The 21725-nt window shown below is 37.2% G+C and overlaps 1 protein-coding gene across 3 annotated transcripts in view; it reads right to left on the bottom strand.

The window, feature by feature from the left end:
• Positions 1–21725, bottom strand: part of IFT56 (intraflagellar transport 56) — a 50062-nt gene that overhangs the window by 15966 nt on the left and 12371 nt on the right. For all 3 annotated transcript variants that reach the window (XM_087765131.1, XM_087765132.1, XM_087765133.1), the window contains 9 exons: positions 19288–19337; positions 17476–17621; positions 15974–16145; positions 15490–15564; positions 14183–14285; positions 10014–10069; positions 8129–8182; positions 7628–7691; positions 949–1037 (listed from right to left, as the gene is read on the bottom strand). In XM_087765131.1, the coding sequence (XP_087621257.1) occupies positions 949–1037; positions 7628–7691; positions 8129–8182; positions 10014–10069; positions 14183–14285; positions 15490–15564; positions 15974–16145; positions 17476–17621; positions 19288–19337 (809 nt within the window). The remainder of the gene's footprint in view (positions 1–948; positions 1038–7627; positions 7692–8128; positions 8183–10013; positions 10070–14182; positions 14286–15489; positions 15565–15973; positions 16146–17475; positions 17622–19287; positions 19338–21725) is intronic.

Raw genomic sequence — 21725 nt, 5'->3', positions numbered from 1 at the left:
ACCTATCAGCTGCTTTTGGCACCATTACAGCCATGTATTTTTCTTTAGGTCTCACCCTCCTTAGAACCTTGTCATTGTCCTCATCTCATGCATCTCCCTAACCATATCTTTTTAGAGTCTCATTCCTCTTCCTACCAAATATAGAGTTCTTACAACTCTAGTTTCAAATCAGTAAAACAAGCCTGCAGTCACTTAACCCTATAATCACACTCCAGCCTCTCTCTTTTTCCTCACATCTGATTTATAACTGAATCTCTGTACGTTATATCGATTTTATCCATTGAATACTGGTGATCTGATAATGTTGCATTATGATAACTGCAATCTCCTCTTACTTTGAAAAATGCAACATTGTCTTCAGGGTAACACTCAGATTACTTCTGCAAAAGTAATATTCTTAGCTTACTGCTTTGGTAAGACTGCCCTATCTTAGCCCTTCAGTAACTGCTTTCCCTATAAAATATAAGCTTTATTACTTTCAGGGTCCTTCATGTCCTATCTTTCTTACACACTCTTGTTCATTAAAATGTTGTCCCCAATTATTAAGCAGTGATGATAACCTCCATCACTCATTTGATAAGTCTTAAAAAAAAAAAAGTTTTTTTTCCCTCCATGCTGGCACCCCATAAATATCCACAAATTTTTTCCTTATCTTCCTTTAATTATCTTCCTTGTCTTCTGTGATGCCACCAGGAAGCCTGGTAATGGTTAAATTGCAAGTGCGATAAGAGCACCATGCTGCACAATGCTATCTAAACTGCTTCCTTACATTTTGATCCATTTGCTGTATTGGCCTCTTATGTCTCACTGCTGTTCCTGTGTTTTGTTGTTACTATGGTGTTTCTGTATCTTTTTATGTTTACATAGTGTCTCACACAGTACAGTCCAATTCCATAAGTAGTGATGCCGTGCATTAGAGTACTACCAATACTAAATAATAATACTCACCTTGACTGAGTTGAGGTAAATCAGGACATTACCAAACTGCCTAAGAAGAAAGAAGCAGGAGGACATGCATTGTCTCCCTGGAATGGTATCTAAAATTCAAAAGAGAAATGTAGATTTGCAGAATTTAAAAATCACATGGTAATGGAAATCACTGTCAAGACTGCTGGCAATGATGAAAGCAGCTAACTTCTAAAAATAGTGTAACTTGCCTTTTCAAGGCAAAGGACCATATAGAGGTTAGAAAAAATATTAGACCATCTTGTCAACTTTCTTTACAGCATACAATAACTATTGCAAGATTGTATTCAACAGCAAATTCTACAGAGACAAATTGTTTAAGTAACAGGCCTTTTCCATGACACAATTTATGTAGCATAATTTTACCGTGAATTATTCTTACTCTTAGGAAACGACACTTGATACAAAGCCTGAGTTTGTTATTCTAACCTCATTGGCCTTTTTTCTTTAAAATTATGCTTTTCAGTTATCCTGGACAAAGAAGCTCTGCATATTTTAATTTTAGTTCCAGTAGAAGAACAAACTTGAGACACTGAAAATATTGTTATATATAAAAAAAATAATACATGCACAGGAAAATGTGTTGAAATACAATATGAAAAGTAATTTTCATGCACTTGGGATTACCACATTGCTCAGAAGTGGTAAAGCCATAAATAAATTAGGCATATCAGTTCAAATGAGTGTCAGTAAACTTTGCTGCCATCATACTATGCTGTTATCTACTCTGAAATTGCTAGCTGTGTTACTGAAAAACTACTTCACAGCTTTTTTAGAAATGCTGAAGTAAGCTTACTAGGACTTAATTTTTGTTAGACCCAACCAGCAGAAATTGGTCAGACATGGATGAACCCAAGTAGCAGCTGGGAAGGCTTAAACCCAAGTGATGTCAAATCACTACTATTTCACTATGTCAAATGATCATTAGAGAGCATGTTGCTCTGTGCAGTTTGGTGAGGTGACAGGAGATAAGAGCCTGAGGCTACCAACAGCCCTGAAGTAATCTGCTCCTGTAGGTCAGTTACCATCAATCCATCCACACTAGAAAATCAAAATATCTTTTCTGTATATAGAAATTCCATCAATCTGAAGACCAATGTTTTGACTCCATACCACAGCACAGAATATAGCATTCCACTGGAAAATTGTACATTTTCCTTTAAATATGGTAGGGTAGTAATTATTCCTGGAAAACACTATACAAGATCTCAAAATATATTTCAAGGGAAAGCAGAATATTCTCATTTTTTATCTTTTAGCACTAGGAGATACTGAGCTTGGATGTCCTGTTATTTCCATATAGACACAATCCATCCTTATCTATGCCTGAACCACATCACTCAGTTCTCCGACTTAAGAAAATTATTTGGTTATTTATGAAGTGTTCACTTGGGAGCAGAAGCTGGCCAGTATATTTATCTATTTTTTTTTAAAGGCAGGCATAATTATCATGACACGTATATGCCTCGACAGAAAAATAACAGAAACAATCTTCCTCAGTGTTGAGAATGCAGGTATCTCAAAAGTGCTCCTTTTCTCTCACATTCCATTTTTGAAGTTCATAAACTCACAGCAATTTATTTTAAACAAAATTTCAAAAATGCAAATAAACATGCAAAGAAGAGTTAAAAATGAGAATACGTTTTCAGTAAAAATTCATCACAGTAAGAAAATATTAGAACCACACTTTTCTTTTCCCATATATGATTGAAGAGTTTCTAAGTTTCACTATTTTTTTATTATTATGTCCACATTTTGGCAGAAAATTTTGTCATCCCAGCATACCACCCTCCATATACTTTTAGTGAAAGATTTCATTAAAAAAACCAAACAAGTAAAACATCTGTAAATCTCATACAACTCAGCAATGAGCACTACTAGTGACAGGAGAACTAGAGTTTTACAGTTGTAATTCATCCCATGTGACTCATGCAGGGAGACGAAAAAGTTCTCATTTGAAAAATCACTTAGGGTGACCTAAGAATACCTCAAAGAAAAGACTGCACAAAGCCAAGAAGAAATGTTTCATTCCTCCCACCCAACACTATATATACCTGACTTGGTCCTAAAAGAGGACCGCTGAAAATGAAAGGGGTGCTTTTCTCCATTCTGCTTGCAGTGTTCTTAGGGTAGTTTGCAAGACTTATGTTAAGCACCAGAAACGCTGCATTTAATGGAAATGTTAATGTTCATTTACTTTCACTAATGTTCCTCTTGCCCCATTTCCTCCTTAACTTATGTCAGAAATCTGATCCGTTTAATTTTCCACCCAGTTGAGACCATGGGAGAAGAGCATGAGAATTAACTAACCATCAAAATCTAGTTCTGTCCTCCTTTGTAATGCCAGTTCCATTTCATGTCATTGGGATTAAGAATTTTTATTAAGCTTAAAAAACCCCAGTAAACCAAGCTGCCATTCTAGGTGTTATTTATTGCTGCTAGAGGGTGAATATTGACTCCTACACTGTAAGTGCTTCCTGTTTTGTTTTGGTTGTTTTTGTTTTGTTTTGGGTGTCTCTACTCCTCTTAAAGTACATAACTTCCAACACGAGATGAAATGCGTACATCTATTGGAAAGGACTTTCAGATTAACTCTGTTTGGTCTGTGTTCCTTGAATCTCAAGTAAGAGATCTAATTAAAAATAGCAAAGGGCTTAATTGATGACTCCAAATGACTTTACAAATACATAACACTGTATTTGTCGTGAACTGTCTGTTGCTGCTTTTTTCTTAATGCAGTCATGGGATTTCTACAGTTAACAAGAGCAAATCAGAAAGATAGGACCTTGTTTTGAAAAAAATATTCCACATCTTTATTTTAGTCCATTGATTTTTGATAATCCACATTAAAATCAGGAGCCTTGTAGGCCCGGTTGTAAGCAAAGACACAGCATAGGATTTCCTCACTCTAGCAAGCACAACCTACTTTTGTATTATAAATCTGCAAAGCAGCCAAGTAACCTGATAAAGATCTTAAACAGACAGTCTAGGGGTACTAGCTCTTTGCAAGGATTGGCACAGTGGGAAGTGCTGAAGCATGACTTACATGCTTGAATAGCGCAGCTGGCTACTTAGCAAAAGCCCAAGTATGCAAACAGCAAGAATTGTGTTCTCCATTCTAAATCCAGCAAAACAAAGGCAGCAGATCAAAAATGACCACAAATACACAACATAGTGGCTGATACACTAAGTTACATAAGAACATAAAAATTATCATATTGGATCCAAAGTCTGTCTGGTTCAGAAGCTTGCTGAGTAAGAATATACAGCTATAGAAAGAATATATTCTGATTTCACGTATAATACATGCTGTGGTATGTAATGCTACTTCCTTTGAAGTTTATCCCAGATTCCAACGATCCGCACTGAGGACTTCCTAGTCATCAGTGAAAAATTTGTGTTAAACAGCCAATGGACTTTTCTTCTACAAATTTCTTTATATCTTCTGGTTTTTGCAAGATTCTATATCAAATAAGTTGTGTTATGGTAAAAAGTAATTCGCGATGTTTGTTTCAATTGTCTTGTGTGATGATTTATGTCAATGCTCCTTGTTTTTTGTACGGTACAGTAACTAATTCTTCTCTCTTCCTCTTCTCCTTGCTATTTATGATGTTCTGTATCGTGAACATAACCAAACTCAGCCATCATTTTCCACACCATGTATCCTCCTTTGTTTAATCTCTCCTTGTTCAAGAAGCTATCCCCTTTCTCTGATCATCCTTGCTGTCTTTATTGTACCCTTTCTTGTTCTACCATATTCTTTTTGAAATGTAAGAACCAGAACTGCAGACAGTATTCAAGAAAGGGAATGACATCTGTATATGATGACACAGTAATTATTTTTGTTTTGTTCTCTCTTTCTTCATCAATTCCTAAGATTCTCTTCAACTTTTCTGATAATCTTGCAAATATAGTTTAAGTCCCCCCCCCATGTACTACTTTGCATTTATCAAAGCTAAATTTAATTTGCATATTATTACGCAGCCTTATATATTCTTCCACAGCTTTCATCATTGTGGAAGCTTTCATTTTTCCTACTATGGGTAATTCTGTACCATTGGCAAACCTAGTCATGTCATTATTTGTCTCCTATAGCTCATTAATTATGAATACGAGCCCTTTCTTTGAAGAAACAAAAGGTTCTTTCAAGTGTTCAAATCAGGTGCATTTTATCCTTTTCACTGCTACTTCACTGAAAATTTTCTGTTAGAAATGAGAAAGGTTATTATGTAGCTTCCCTTCTTGAAATTAGTAGTGTGGAAATTTTTTGAGGTATTTGCTAACACATGGCTTTTGAATTTGATTATACTCAGGTCACTGTAACAGAATTGGATCTTCATCATAAAATTTCAAATCAGGTTCTATGTAATCTCTGTATTGGTCTAGAGTCACCTGTTCACTTGTGTGCTCTCTAAGAAAGATGAAAACCTAGCATTTAAAAATTCATTCTCTATATCATGCCATGTCATTGCATTTACTAGGTCAATATGGGCAGAATAGAAGCCTCCAACTATTATTTAATTATCTATCTAGATAAAATCTCTAACCTCTTTAATATGCCAGTCACTGTTCCCATCCAGGCTGGCTGGTGAATAATTTAGCCTCAATACGATGAGTCTCCTATCAAAGCATGTAATTTAAAACAATTTTATGTTACTCACTGATAAAAAAAAAAAAAAAAAAAAAAAAAGATATTTATTTTGAGAGAAGGTTTCTATAATGTTTAGAACCATTTCTCCACTGGCATCATCTATTTTGTAACACCACATTGTAAATTAAATAGGAAAAATATCCTACATGTTACCTTCCTCCTATCACATTTAAAAAAATATTTTAGATTTATAGCTTCCTCTTCTAAAACAAGATGTTTCACTTTATTAATCTTCTTGTAAAACATCTATTGTTTGTATAAAAACACTTACATATTTGGTCTTCGTGTGTTTATTTTTTGTTATGTCCTGTCTAAATTGAACTCTGTTTGCCTCTTCTATTTCATATCTACACTTTGTGACCTCTACCTGTCCTTCATTTGAGGATACAAAAAAACCCTCACACTATTTCGCCTGTAAAGGAGGAGTTACCTTGAACTGTGTGTTCTTCCGTATGTCAGCTTTCTCCCACAAGTTTTTAAAAAGATGACAAAGCAGTTTTTACATGGAAGTACCAAGAATGTTAAGATGCTTGCAGTACTAATGTTTCCATTTACCTTTAGTTGTAACCAATCCTTCCCATAGGCTCATTTTTTTCAATTAACCCACCTTCCTAATCAGACTACATTTCTGTTCCCCTTTTTTTTTTTTTCCCCTCAACCATACCTCAAGTCTCACCCGCCATCCTGTTTCGCATATGGGTTTAAAAATATTTCACAGTAAAATTAAGACTTTTAGCTTTCCAACAATTCAATTTTGTTTGGGGCTATATCTTCACTATACATCTTTTCAGGACATCTTTTCTCAGACTATCTCTGTATTATTTTTATCTGTGTGTGCTATAGTAACTTATCACACCTGCATGACTGTTAATGGGCATTAAGAGGTATAGCACCACTGTATCAGTCACCTTGTGACTTTACCAGCATCACAAACCCAGTTAGCTGTATGCCCACTAACTGAGTCCTCCACTACTACAGTTCATATTGCTTCTTCCTGTTAGCTGGAATCCCAACTCCAAAGGGATAGTCTCAATGCAAAAGGAAAGTGTTAGGAAAGCCTCATCTATGGAACCACTTCCAGCCTTCAAACATGAAGTTCTCTGCTGCATGATCTCAACAGTACAAGGGCTGCGAGGGGAACAGAGTAGCTCAACAGTATTTCTGGAAGTTTCATCAGTGCTGCTGCTCTGTCCCTTGAGCTCCTTCTCTTTAGTCACCATGGACACCATCTCTGAGGACCATGAGCTGTCTGCACCATAAACATGCATAAGTTACCCACCTAAAGAAATAGTCCTGCTGGCAATGCCTACAAAGGAAACTGGGAAGCCCCATTTTGGCTGAAGTCCCACTACTGGCTTTTTTCATTTGGGATTTTTGGTTTTACTTTGGCAAGAGGATGGGAAGACAAGGTCTTGTTTTGGTCTCTTATTGAATAAGTAAAAGTAAATATTGAAAATATATATTTTTTTGGTTGGGTTTTACCATGTGTTTTTTGATTCAACCAAGGAGTTAGTCCCAGAGCCTTCATTTCTCTCTGTAGCCAAATTCCTGTCTACGTTTTTATCACCCTCAGTTCCAGGGCACACTCCGTGCTAGGACTCTATGTACTCAATAGGCTTTCATTAACAGTCCTAGATTTGTACCTGTGGGTGTCTGTACCTGTGAACTTTCAGCACACACTTCATCTAATTAGGCTGCTGTCTTCTGTTTCTATAATGAGGATTATTAGTTAAAGGCAAGCTGCCTCAGCGTCTATCAGTGAAGACTAGCAGCAGCATAGCCTCTTTTCCAGCCAAATTCATACAGTGAGACTTGGAATCAATTGAGCCTTCTAATTTAAACCTGCAAATTTGTTTTAGGCTATAAATTAGACTCTGTTACTCATACTATAGCAACAAAATGCCTGGCAATAGTCATGCTAACAGTCAGCCGTCAGACAAAGATACGATGGTATATATTTGGATATTGTAAGAAGGATTACATAATGGAGAAAGAACATTTCAAACATACCACATTCACTGGCTGATTCACCCACCAACTGGAAGAACTGCTGAGCAATTTTCAGATGATCTCTCTGGGAGAGGGAAAAAAAAATCCAACATGAGTTCCAGAGTTGATCCTACAATACACAGTGAAAATACGCTCTGAGGAACTGATGGGGAACAACTGACAGACAAACTAGGGCTGAAGTAAAACCAGAAAACATAATTGTACCACTTTTGTGGTAGGTACAATTGTGCCTAGATACACAAGAACACTGCAGAAAGCAACGAGTTTTTTTGGAAGCAAGACAGGGAAGCCAAATTCATCTTGATTTATTGTCAGGACTAGCAACAGAGATTTGCATCTTACTCATTCTGGACTGAGTACTGTACGGAAGAAGATTAAGAGACTCAGAGAACCTGCAATCTAAATGAGAAATGACTGCCTCTTTCAGTCCATTCCAGTCCCTACAGATCTGTTCACATTCTACTGTTGGAGAAGCTGGAGAACCTCATGGGCTTCACTCACCGAGCCCATTTCTTGTCCAAGTGCTGCATTTACCACTCCTTTGAGGATATACTCCTGAAAAAAAAAGTGAAAAGGATGAGAGAAGAAAACGTGAAGATTTCAGGAGACGTGTAAGAGCCTACGTGCGTATTATTTTCTTCCTATATTCAACTCTATCCCAAGTCAGTGTAATAGGTAGCTGGTTACTATGATAGTGCTTCAGCACAGTAGCAAAAAGTCACACCCCACCCACCCTCCCCATCCCCACCCCCCTGCAAAATCCATTCTACTTGCTAGCTAGTCACTTCTGCTAAATATGTGGGATGCAAAGGGGTGGTGTGTTTTCTGATAAGTCTTATGGTCAAAGACAATGCACCAGAAGGAACACCATAACTTACTATCATGCCCTTTTCACCATTACATGGCCAATAGTCAAGTGCAATATTGTTATATTAATGCACAGATCCCACTTCAAGTATGCACATTGGTTAACCATAACCACTACCATCCTTGCTCCAAAATGCGTAGCGTTTCTCATCAGGGCAAAAATGTCAAGAGGTTTGTGCTCTGTGGTCATGTTACTCTACTGAAATTAGGAATAGAGTACCCTGTAGTCTCTACTATGAGATACAACTATAGTTTAATTCTTCTCTGAGCAAGATTTTCTCAGCATGTAATAGACTCATTTGTCTTATTCAAATCTTATAATTAAGAGTTATAGCTATAAACCTGGTTTAGTAGGTACTCCTGATAATCCTGGACAGCCCTGTCACAGATGTAAACACAGAAAAAGAGAAAGAGACATGTACACAGACCAAAAATGGAGTGCAGGAAACAATCTGAGAGTACTAGCCAGCATGCTAAGTAATTATTTTAGCACACCAACTCTCCTACAGATGCCAAATTATTATCCTATAGACATCATGACAACAAAGAAATTTGAGAACTGAAGGAGGATATACAAGTAAACTGAAGGAGGATATACAAGTAGTTTTGTAAGTCTTCGCACGAGTTCCTTCCAAGTGTGAGTGAGAAAATGGAAAAAAAAGCACAAAGATTCTCATTTCAAAATGTGATAAAGAATTATATCATGTTATTTATATTAGGCTTGTATATGGGAAAAACGGAGGCTGAAGGACCAATAGCTGCAGAAAACTGTTCAAGTAAGTTCTGCTATACTGAAAAATGCAAGGAGAAGTGAAAAGCAACAGCAGAAGACACTCCTCGGCACAGAATCACCAGACCTGTGTTCTCGAGATTTTCCTTTTCCTTCCCTCCATCTAATCCTCACACAGACTCATGAAAGGTCCCTTTCATGCCCAGCTATGTGACCTTTGGAAAATAAACTGCAAGGAGGAATAAATCAGAGACTAAAGATGTTGGAACAACCACAAAAGAAAATTACAGTAGCAGCCAAGGGACACTGCAGTTTTTGCTCATTGCAGCCAAAAGTAAGATAGAATTAGAAAAGACCTGTTATTTGAACTGTTTAATCTAATCTAGCTCATTTTTATTGAAATGGCTTCAGGACAAACCACATGAGCATCTGAGCTAGTAGATCTGTGGGATGGTAACCATCACCAGGGCAGAAGTGACAAGTAGCTGCAGTTGGAAGAGGGCTTTTATCTATGCACTAATGGTCAGCTCACTAGATCAAGTCTGCACACAACAGAGCTGTATTCTTATTGACCCCAGGTAGTATGGCAATAAAGATGCTAAGTACTCATATGTAATACTTTATGCGTGCACATTAAGTCTATTATTGTTGATAAAAAGATGGAAACACAAGAGTTTTAAAAGTGGGAGTGGGGCAAGCTGTCCTCGGGATACCAGTTTTGTATGTGGCAGATTTCATAACAATTTATAACCTCTGTCTTTATGGACCATGACATCAGTTTCCAATTACCTGTGGAGCTGTAGGTTCCAGGTCCTTAATCAGGTTATAAGCCTCCTGCACATCATCTGAAATACCAGACGTTAGAATGCATGACAACCCATAGCACACTGTATTAGAACAAGTCACTCATCCTCTACAACATTGCCCAATAGTCACAGACGAAGAAATAAAGCATTTAGACAGGAGGAGAAAGGTAACTATAAATCATTGTGAACTTATATCACAATGGTGATGGTTTTCTAGAACTCAAATAACAAACATGGAGTGAGTAATAGCTTCTTTATTACTCCAGTTTTCCTAGTAGAGATGACTTGGCCTCCTTGTTCACAATCCAGTGGCTGCCTTCTCAACAAACAGTACAAGGTCAAGAAAATAAATCCATCATCTTCCTGCCTTTTCTCTTGTCATATTTATTTACCGCTCAAGGAGGATAGGGTAACATGATTCTGAAGGGAAACTTCATCTTCTCCTTATCAATATTTCAAAATCTGTCCAGCAGCTCTTACCTGACTCTAATTCTAACAAGCAAAAAACACTACTAGTATAGAAGTTTAAATGTAAAGTTTGAATTCAATAAACAACTTCCTTCCCGCCCAAGAAGTAAGTAAACTGTAAAGATCCTAAACTTTACCTAAAATCAAAAAAAGATGTTGACACTATGGCTGACTTTGTAAACCAACGTAGTGAAGATGCCCTTTTTACTGGCAAAATATTGTTAATACAGCATTATACCAGCTGCCCATAGGAACAAGCCTTATCAAACAAAACTTTTTTTTGCTAGTACATACCATCCATTCCACATGGCGACAGTACTCCAGGGTGACTTAAGGCAATACACATTGGAGCTGCCAGGCTCCCATCCAGCCTCTCTGCTTTCCTACCCATTCCCTTGAGCAGTCACGTAGTAAGCCAGCACAGGTACTAGACTAGCCAAAAGTCATAACTTTTTTTTTCTTTTTTAAATAGAAATAGGGTTTTTTTGTTACTTTTGGCTAGCTCAGCTCACCAACAACCAACAGAAAAAAATGACAGCAGCCCTTATTTTCATCAGTGTAGACCATCAACACAGAACTATGCTCTTCAGGCTCCAACAGAAGCCCCTAGCAAATCTCACTGGAGCAGATTATGACTGGCTCCAAACCCTGCTAAAAGTCATTACCTTAAAGAGTTGAAAAAAATGGGATGTATGTTTGTGCTTCAGTCACTCCAGTTCAGTGCATGTCTTAACACAAGCCTACCTTTATAAGAGACCTTGTAAGTTTTGGAGAGACAGCTGTAGTCATTAGAAGTAATGATTTCTCACATTCTTAAGTGATGCTGCTACACTAGCAAGACTTTAAAATGGAAACTTAGCCTAACCAGGAAAGAGATTTTAATCCTAATTCCCCTTGGCCTCCTTTGTCAGTATGCAAATCATTTGTATACCACAGTGAAGAACAGAACCTAACTAATGAAAATTACTGCAAGGTTGACAGCAAATGAGTAAACAAGACTGATTTTTAAATGATGTGGAAGGTGTACTTTGCCTCTGTATAAGTAGAACTTAATTTGAAACATATATTAACAATATTATTGGGCAAGATAATTGGTAATAATACCAATATTACCTGTAGTGATATTGACAACAATAATGCTGGACAGAAAGGTGGCTGGGAACAGCAGGTATAGATTTACCAATGCCAAAATGTACTGACTAACCCAATGGATGACTGGTTGTATGGATAAGGGTATACTAGTGGATGCTGTATACCTTGACTTTAGCAATGTCTTTGACATGGTCTCTTATACCTTTGTCATAGCCAAACTTGAGAGATAGGACTAGCTAAGTAAGACGATAAGGAGATGGAAAACTGGCTGGACTACCAAAGCATGGTGATCAGTTGTACAAAATCCAACTGGTGGCTCATTACTCATGGAATCACCCAGGGATTGATACTGTTGAATGTCTTATATTAACAACCCAGATGATTGGGTAGACAGTACTCTCAGCAAGTTTGCAGATGATAAAAGATTAGGGAGAACGCTCCCAGCTATTAAGAAGAAGCTCAACAGGCTGAAAAAAAAAATGGGCTAAAAGAAATCTCATGAAGTTCAATGGAGGCAAAATGCAAGTCCTGCATCTTGCTTGGTTTGAAACAATCCTAAGCAACAAGACAGGTAGGGGGGCTGACTGACTAAAAGGCATCCTGGATGTCCTGACAGACAGTGTACCCTTGCAGCAAAGGAGGCCAACTGCATGCTGGATCATATTAGCAAGAATGTAGCCATCAGGGCAAGGGAAGGGATTCTTCTCTATTTGGCACTTGTGAGATTGCACCTGGAGTACTGTGTCTGGTTTTGGGATCCCTCGATCAAGACAGACATTGAAATAATGGAGTGAGTGCACCCAAGGGCTCCCAAAGCATGTAGGGGCTTAGGAGAGGTTGAGAGAACTGCATTTGCTTTCCTGTCAGAGGAGAAGGCTCAAGGGAGATCTTATCACTGGCTACAACTGACTAATGGGAGGGTACAGAGAAGATGGAGATAGATTCCACAGGGTGAGATGAAAGGCAGTGGACACAAGGTGGAACAGAGGAAGCTCTGACTAGATGCTCCTCTGAACAAGGCTCTAAGCAACCTGATCTAATTGGACCTGCCTTGAATAAAATGTTGTGCTAGAGATCTCCAGAGGTCCCATCTCACTAATAATGTGATTCTGTTATTTACCTAGAACTCTATAAATTTATACAATATAAGGCAGGTGATAATGTACTTTTAATAACATACAATTATGACCATTTGAATTTACTTGAGAATGTATACCTAATTTACAACCATGATAAAATTTAAATAACCTCTCATGAAATTTAAATAACCTTATTAACAAAATAGGGATAGAATTGCCATATTTTGTGAAGACTGTGATGTCTGCAGATTAGCAAAGTCAGATTAATGAGATTTTATTGCACAGTATTAGCCACAATAAGAATTTCTGTAATTGCTAATAGCCAGTAGTAGTGGGATATTCTAAAATTTGTCACAGTTTGAGCTGAACTGAAATGACAAGGCAGTGTTTCAATTGCACATGCAGACAAAAGAAGCAGTCCTGCATACAACTGAGCACCAAAGAGAACTTATTCCAACTACAAAGATTAAACCACACCAACCTTGTTGATTACAAATAATAAAGATGTTACTCAGAATCAGTATCTGAAACTCCAAGTCAATCACACTATAAAAAGCTCACAGAGCTTCTTCAATGTACTATGTTTACATACGCTCAGATTCTCTGATGAACTTACTGGGATGCAAAGAATATAAAGTTGGTGTGACTTACTTCTGCCAGCAGAATATCCCTCCTTTTTTGCCTGGTAATTTTTCAACATTTTGGAAAAAAAATCGCAGACATGGACTTTATTTATTTAAAAAGTAAAAAACCGACATTTTTCTGCTTTCAGATGCTCTGGTCATCTAAACTTATAGCGTCACCTTTAAAAGGTGACAAAATACAGGGCTTATAAGAAAGCAGTGGATGGAAAAGCAATCATCACATCACCTTATATTAGATGGCTGCAGTTAACACCTACTCATCACTCAGCCAGTCAATCCACTATTGAATAAAGGGACACAATGGGTGAATAGGAATGGCTCTGAAACTAAACTCAGATAAAATTCAAAGGAGTCGGCCAGCTAAGGAGAGAAACAAGTAGAAAATGCTTTCCAGCTGATTCTGGCTACCTACCTGCATTCTTTAGGACTTGTAAAGTAGATTTGGAACGAAATGTCTTGTTCACAAACTGTAGCTGCGTTCACAGTCACTTTGTCTCATATTCTGTTTGTGCCATATTTACAGAAATAGTTGTCCTTGCCTTCGTAGGACATATGCCTATCATTCTCACATATTCAGGCAGAGGAGAGGTCCTCTCACTATAAACCTATAAACACCACCATCCCGCTACCCAAGAACCTCCAATACTCTGCTGAAGTAGATTTATTTGACTGCACATAATTAAAGCCCTTCTCTGCAAGCCATGGGAACTCTTACATCACTATTTTCCAGAGGAACAGAAAATGAAATAAATTACATTTTACTGCAAAGAAAAAAAAAAAAAAAGGCATTTCATGGAATATTCAGTTGAGATCAGATGAATGAATGTCATCCCTGAAGGTATGAAAGAGCCAGAGGAAGGTGTATTTACCTTGCCGGAGATAGTAAATCACAAGATTCAATCTTGCCTCAGGAATAACATCAACCAGAGGAGGCAGGACCTGCAAAGCCCCTTCTCCTCCTCGGAACACCACCTGCAGAGAAAAGCAGCATATTGATAACTGTGTATAAAAATCTTGTCTATGATCTCTTAATTCAAGGAAATTAATCCTTAAATTCCTATATTAACAGTAGGAACAGGTCAGTGGTACTGGCATTAGCATAATCTCTGCTTTAATGTAACTACAGAATTACAACGTGTGACAACCTTTATTCTGAAGAATATAAAGCATTAATCCATCAGTAAAGATTAACTTATTTCAGCTTTTAGCAGCTTAAAGCAGCGATACATTATATATCAAAGATTTTAAAGAACAATATGGTCTGAGACAAGAGTGAGGGGAACATATACAGAATTACAATTTGCTTATGAGGTATTCATATTAAAAAAATCAGGCTAACAACTCTGCATTTATTTAGAACGCCACAAGATCCTAAAATGATCAGGACCAGTTGATGCTTTATACTTCAGTTTCACATGACAGTTCTTTCCACAAAGTCTAACATACTTACTCAATAAATGACTGGCAAAAGACCAACATTCAAAATAAAGAATGTTAACTTACAAAAGTCCAGTTTGAAACCAGTTTTAACTCTTGGGGAAAAAAGTGATAGCTTATTGTGACTGCTCTTGAAGAACAACAAAGCAAGCAATTGCCCGTCATTAAATAAGAGCAATCTACTGTTACTGGTTGTTCAGCAAAGTAATAATACCACGGCAGGGAAAATGACCAGGTCATTAGTGACTCTTTTACTGAAGAACACACAAGTATTTTGGCTTTTATCAGCACCTTTTTCCCCATGAACTCCTTGTTAAGTACTTTTTGGATGAAGACCATTTTCCCGAGTTGTCTTAATTCCACTCACATTGTTGTTGTACCAAATAAGAGTTCAGGGTCATGCATTCTGACTTGTTTCTACATTGTCCTTATTGACATAAGGACATATCTTGCGAAGGTGTTCTTACAGGACATAAATTATTTTAAGATGCCTTCGGGGGTAAAAGCAACGGCATTATTATTTTCTTGACAGTCTCAAACTGACAGGGAAAAATTCTAGGAAAAAAAATACACTTGATGCCACATTGATTACACAGGTAGGATTTCTTGAATGGCACTTATATGGCAGTAGAGATTCAACTGGGTCTGCAATTCCCAAAATATTCCATTTTATGAATCATCAGGAAAAGCTCTACAAATGAATGAAATTCATATTAAATCTGAGAAATGTATTACTCACCAGATTGTGCTTAATGAGTTCCTTGCCAAACTCAAAAGACGATGAGGCACTGTCTGTCAAGTTCTTGAGCTCTGCCTGGAATTACATACATTCCAAAATTTTAACACAAAACCAAAAAAGCACACAAGCATAAATGGAGCTTCATATGAGCCCCAAAGCTGATAGAAAGACATCTCCAACAGTGCTGTGTCACTAGAAGATTTTTGCCTTCCCAATTCTAGGTGACAATTTCAGCAATTGGATAATACATATAGACACAAGGTCAAAAATGGACTGGGAAAACTGTAAGACCACTGTGCACACATGCGGACAGATGGCTTAATACCAGGGAAATTGAAATGGGTGACATTCCTAAGAGAAGGACACAATGACAAGATAAAGGCCATTATCAACATTACTGATCAAGACAGATAACAAGGAAAAGAAACCTGTATGGAATCTTGAACTAAAATAAAGGTGAACTGAAGGGCTGTCCAGTAGATACCTCAGCAGCCTTCCCATTGTAAAGTCGGAAATGGTTACAAGCCTTAAGGTTGAGAGCAATGGTACTGTCAGGAACTTGCTGAAGATAAACAGCTAGCACCTCCTGTGATACATCATAGTAATCCAGTTTGTAATAGCATAGGGCCACATATACATTCAGAGCCAGGTATTCCCTGTGGGAAAGAGGATTAAAGAGAACATTTATATCCCACCAGACAGTTATACTACAGAACTTTAAAATCAGTAATAAAGCTCTCACATGTCTATACATTTTTTACAAGCACGTCAAAACTGGTGTTTCTGAGAAATGCTTATTAGGTATCTTTAGAGCTCTAGTTTGTTAGATAAGATCTCACAGATCCAGATACAGATTCACATTAGTTTTTTCAATGGCAGCTACTGCTGCTTTAAAGAATTACCTACAAAACCATTGGTTTGCAAATCTGGGAAATGGTGGCAACTTCACACTATGGAAATGCACAGAACATGAGCACTGTACTTGGCCTGCCAGAATAGGATTTTCTATGCAATATATGCAAAGACATTTAATATGCACATAAAACTTTTAAAATATTTTAATGGATCTTATTATCTTATACCAACTACAATTATTTCAAAAGATCCTTGCCATTACAGAATATCAAGCCAGAAGAACTAGACACAAAAATCAGACAGACATTTGTGGTAACAGTAAGTAAAAGGATAATTGTTATGAAGGTTACTCATTTAGCTTTGAGTGATTGCTTCTACAGGACTTGGAAGTTAAAATCTTTTCCCCAAGCATTACACGACATACTTATATACATTATGATGGACTTTCAGCTTTCTCTGAAGTATTTGAGAGGAGATATTGCCAAAAGATAGCTACATATGCTGGGACAGCAGTTTCTTTTATTAAACAATACTCCCAGCCACTTAAGAATCCAATTTGTTCCTTGTTAAATTCTGAACTAAGAACTTGCAGAAAATTATTGAAAAAAACCCCCACTAACAAGTGTCATAGCAGGATAAATAGAAATGGAAAGAATTTCACACTTAAAAGAATGCAAGGAACTCTCTACATAAAAACTAAGAACTGAACCCTTCTTGGAAAGGCTAAGAGGCGAAGCAGAAGTCAATAATCACAAGCAAGGGTCACCAGACTGGCCATCAGAGGGGGAAAAAAAAAAAAAAAAGAAAAAGACAAAGACAAAGCAGGTACATAACCGTATATCATTTCAGAATAAATAAGGAGCAAAATAAAAAAGAATCTCAGAATGAATTACAAGAAAATATCGCTAAAAGAAAGCAACAGACAGCAGACTTCTTTTTAAACATGCATTTTTCAATAAAGATTTGCAATGAACAAAATTGAGGGGGCTGCAACTTGTGCACGTTTTGCGGTGGGAAAGGGACATAGTAATTGGTGAAAATTCCTACTTTCAGAAAGCAAGCAACTAAATGGGATTCAAATACCAACAGTATCAGAGGCACTGCAATAAGGTTTAGAGTAGAGATGCCCACCGATTATCAAGAAGAATGCGTTTGTAGATATCAATAGCTTCTTGGTAGTGGGACCGCATGTAGTGGATAGATGCCAAGCTAAGCTGATCTTCTGTAATGTCTTGCAGATTCTGGTGAGAGCTCATCAGTTTCTTCTCATCACTGAACTAAAAAGAGTGTGACACATTCTCAGAAGAGTTCAGTGAGAAAAATGTTTTAATTAGCTGGATTAGTTTTGTCCTTACTGGTAAACAGCAGGTGATTCATATTAAATATCTGGAAAAACTCTGTTACTTTAAAGTTAATTTGACCAGTGAAGAAAGCCAAATATTAAAGAGGCAGACCAGTTGAAACTAGATAAATGTGAGGCTAAAACTAAGTACACATTTTCCTTTAAGGTGTGATTTAGACATAATTACATGTCACATGCCTTGATGGATAAGAGGGGAAGAGCTGAATTAATTATTTCACAAACAGAATTTTGCAACACAAGATTTGACTGTTATTATTCAAGTCAACAGAAATTTTGCTGTTTGTAGACCCAAATCTTATTTCTCATGGATACCAGAAAAATGCAAGACTTGCCAACACACAAGCACTAATTTTCACAAGACTTCTTTACAGCACTGACAAATTCTCTTTCATCAGCCCTTTAAAATTCCAATTTCTTTAACTAAATGGTTTATTAAAGCATTGCTGTACAGCACATAACACACACACAAGGATAAAAGCAAGGAACAGAGTTAAACATACCCATTATATTTGTATTACAATAGTGAAGTTGAAGCCATTCACCTAATCAGTCTACTCAAATCACTTATTCCAGTGCTTTCCTTTGCTGCTTCTGCTGATTCAACAGTAATTATTCATTTCTCTTACACACAAATTCTATCTTATGTATTTGTTTTTCATCTATCTGCTCAGTTTTCTTCAAATCCTCTTCCTCCTTCTTTGAGCCCGTCACAAAACGATACTCCAGTACAAAGGCAAGAGAAGTTGCTTAACAGAACTAAAGGCAATGGGCTTCATAGTTTTGTAAAAACCCTTTATTACCAAAGACTAACTACATGAACTAGGAATTATCCAACTTCTCTTTATCACAGACATCTATAAGTGCCAGTGCCACTACAAAAATGTTTTAAGATTTCTCTCTTAAACTTCACAGAGATTTAAGTAAAGAGAATCTGACACCAAAGCTAACATTCAGGATTTATGCGTTCTTTCACTCAAAACTCAGTCTCTTTGGTAGTACAATACTTGTTAAGTATAACACAGGATGGTGCAACCCCAAATTTAAGGGAAGATAGCTATGTGTGGTAAATGAAATAAGCATTTAATTGTCGTTGAAATTAAAGGAAAGTAAATTTCATGCTGTAAACAATATTACTTCTTGGACACTGAATGACTTAAGAGGATCAGTAATAGCATATAGAACATTTTGCTCAAATTGCTAAGTATAAGACAGCTGTGAGTTAGGAAAAGTTGGTACACTTCAAAGAAAAAAAGAAAAAGGAGTGGCTTATACATTTCTGATTCTATTCCAGTCCCAGGTTCCTCGTGATCAAAAATACCATCAAGTTCCTGTTGTATGACTTACTTGCAGTGAGTTGGTAAGACTTTCCTTAGATACATGCTGAGGGCATCTATTCTGAGATCATGTTTTCACACTTACTTTCTCCTCCACATTTTAATACAGTAGGGTGGTTTTGAAAAACGTTTGTTCTCCTGCTACCACAGACATTTTAATTATTCTGCCAGGTTGCCAGCATAAATTACACATTACCCAACTGAAAAGAAAACAAACAAAGCATGAGTGAAGAAAAGACATCATACCTTATGTGCCAGGTGAAAGAGTAAACGGTTCTGAAGACGACTCTTAGGTGCTGTAAGGAAAATTCAGTAAGCATCACTGCAAGAACAACTCAGGGTGTCTCTATTTTATTTTTAACTCCCTTTCTCGATAGACATACATGCACCCATATTCTTTCATTAACTAGCCCAAGTACAATTCTTTGCAGGTCATGCCCTGGGGCAGGTTCTACCAATTTTAGTGGTTGAAAGGCCTTCCTGCTTCCTATCTTCATTCCTTGCCCCTTTCTTTTGAAATCCCTGTTGAAAATAACTTTTCATCAGCCTCTGCCTTCCATGAGCTTTAAAACTTTTGTGAATTGCACAATCATTTGCCTGCAGAGCTTTCTGGATAGCTCTCTGATTTTGCACAAGTGACACACAGCACAGCATCTTTTACAAAATAAAAAGCAGTAACAGACAAACTCATAATCAAGGCTCCTTCTAAAATATGTCATATTTCAAGTAAAGTTGTGATTCATAATTCTAGGAATCTTGTCAGCTTCCAGTGTATTGCAAAACCCATTGTGGCTACCATTTTGTTATGTATGCACATTATATTATACGTAGTTCTAATATTTCTTCTCTCCTTAGGAACAAAAGGCACATGAAAGAATCCTGCAGTCAGAGCAGATAAGATTCAAACTAAGATATGGCAAGAGATTTAAGGGAGACATCTCCTTTCTAGAGCCACTAAAGTTCATGAAATTTCTTGCTCTAGCAGGATTAGGAATTCCATTTAACTCATTCCATATGACACAAATTGTTAACTGTAGAGCTTTAAGTCACTAGGGAGAGCCTTGTGCTTCACTGAGAGTGACAAAGGTCCTCGTCCAACAGAGCTATTAATTTCTTTTGCAAGCAATCGTCCAAAAAGCCTTCCCTTGTTTCCTGTATTTTCTTTAGCCTACTCAGTTAATGAGCACTCTCATTCTTGCTCAGACCAACCAGCTGGCAATCTATGTTCCACAGAAAGGATGTACATGGAATCTTTACAAAAAGCAGAATTACTGTGTTTATGAGGCCACAAAAGTGCAGAGTTAGCAAAGCAATGGCCTGTAACACAAGGCTATAATTCTTCTGACATCCTAAACCATGAAAGAGCGCTCAAACCACCAAAACCTCTTCCCTCCCTCCCTCCCTCCAAGATGGAATTTTCTAGTAATAAGTTAGATCTTTTTTTTTCAAAACCAATTTAGGAAGAGATTTCCAGACTTTACTCTTTCTCCACATCGTAAGAAAACTTTGTAACACAGTGAACAACGCCAAAACCCAAGCCATTCTCATCAGGTTGGCAGTGTAAGGCTGTCTACCTACTTCTGACAGGCACAGCAATTATTTCTCCCCTTTTCTCCTTCCCAAGCTGTGTTATTTAACTGTGTTCCTAGAAAAGGAGGACAGTGAACTGTATCTTTAAAGAACTGCTAGAATGGAGAAGCCTCAAAAGGCAAAGGCCATATGAGAGAGTTCTCACAAAACCACAACATCTTGTGAGGTATTACTAACAGAACATGAAGTTGTTAGGAAGCTAAATGGTCTTCAATCTAGGATATATGTGGGAATTCTCATTAGTCTAACTATTAAAGAGCGGAAAGTTTTTCTGACCTACAATCAATATTATATAAGCAGCAGTAGTAGTATAACTGACATGATAGTACATTCTAGAAATGACTTTATTCGTTGAGTTAGAAAGTTAGAGTACCTTAATTTAAATGCATGTTCTTCAAAATGTTGTCAGCAATGATACTGTGGTAACTCCACATGTGCCCCAGCATTAATTGATAGGTTTTAATATCAAAGTTTAGAAGGGTTGCACATGGACCCCACATGTGCTTTTGTGCGAAAGTTAGACCAACCACAACCACCCCTCACAATTCAAAACATTTGATCATCAAAGACTCCAAAAATATAAGCAGGACAGATTGTGGGATTTACACTGAAAATAACATATTGTATAATCACAGAACTATGGGTAAAGACACCAATGTTCCTTTTTTGAGTAGGTTTTGTTTCTTTTTTTTTCTTTTGAGTGAAGCATTAGCTTCACTGTGAAAATTGTGACTTGCAAGCAATACTCCCTCAAGAATCTACACCGAGGAATTCTTGTTTCACTGGTCAGCCAATGACTGCAGTGCTGCCCTCACAAATCTGGCATCTGATCTAACATCAAAATTATTACTTACTTCTTGGCAAAAGCTGGAGGGTTAGTCCACGTTATTTTACACCTAAAAACAGGCAGAAGATGAAACCTGAGCTCTGATGGTGTGCATGGATATATGGAGGGAGAAAAAAATGTCCTGCTTCCTAAGATATTATATGATACTATCCATTTGATATTCTTTAAAACAATACACTTTTGCTTAATGTCAGCCAGAGGAGAGGGGCAAAACCCAAGAAAATATAGTCCTGTCGATATAGTAAGC

Source organism: Nipponia nippon, unplaced genomic scaffold (genome assembly GCF_047370975.1).
Source record: "Nipponia nippon isolate SJK-2023a ecotype South Korea unplaced genomic scaffold, ASM4737097v1 scaffold_3, whole genome shotgun sequence".
NCBI classification, from domain to species: domain Eukaryota; kingdom Metazoa; phylum Chordata; class Aves; order Pelecaniformes; family Threskiornithidae; genus Nipponia; species Nipponia nippon.
This window is presented reverse-complemented; position numbering and strand designations above follow the sequence as displayed.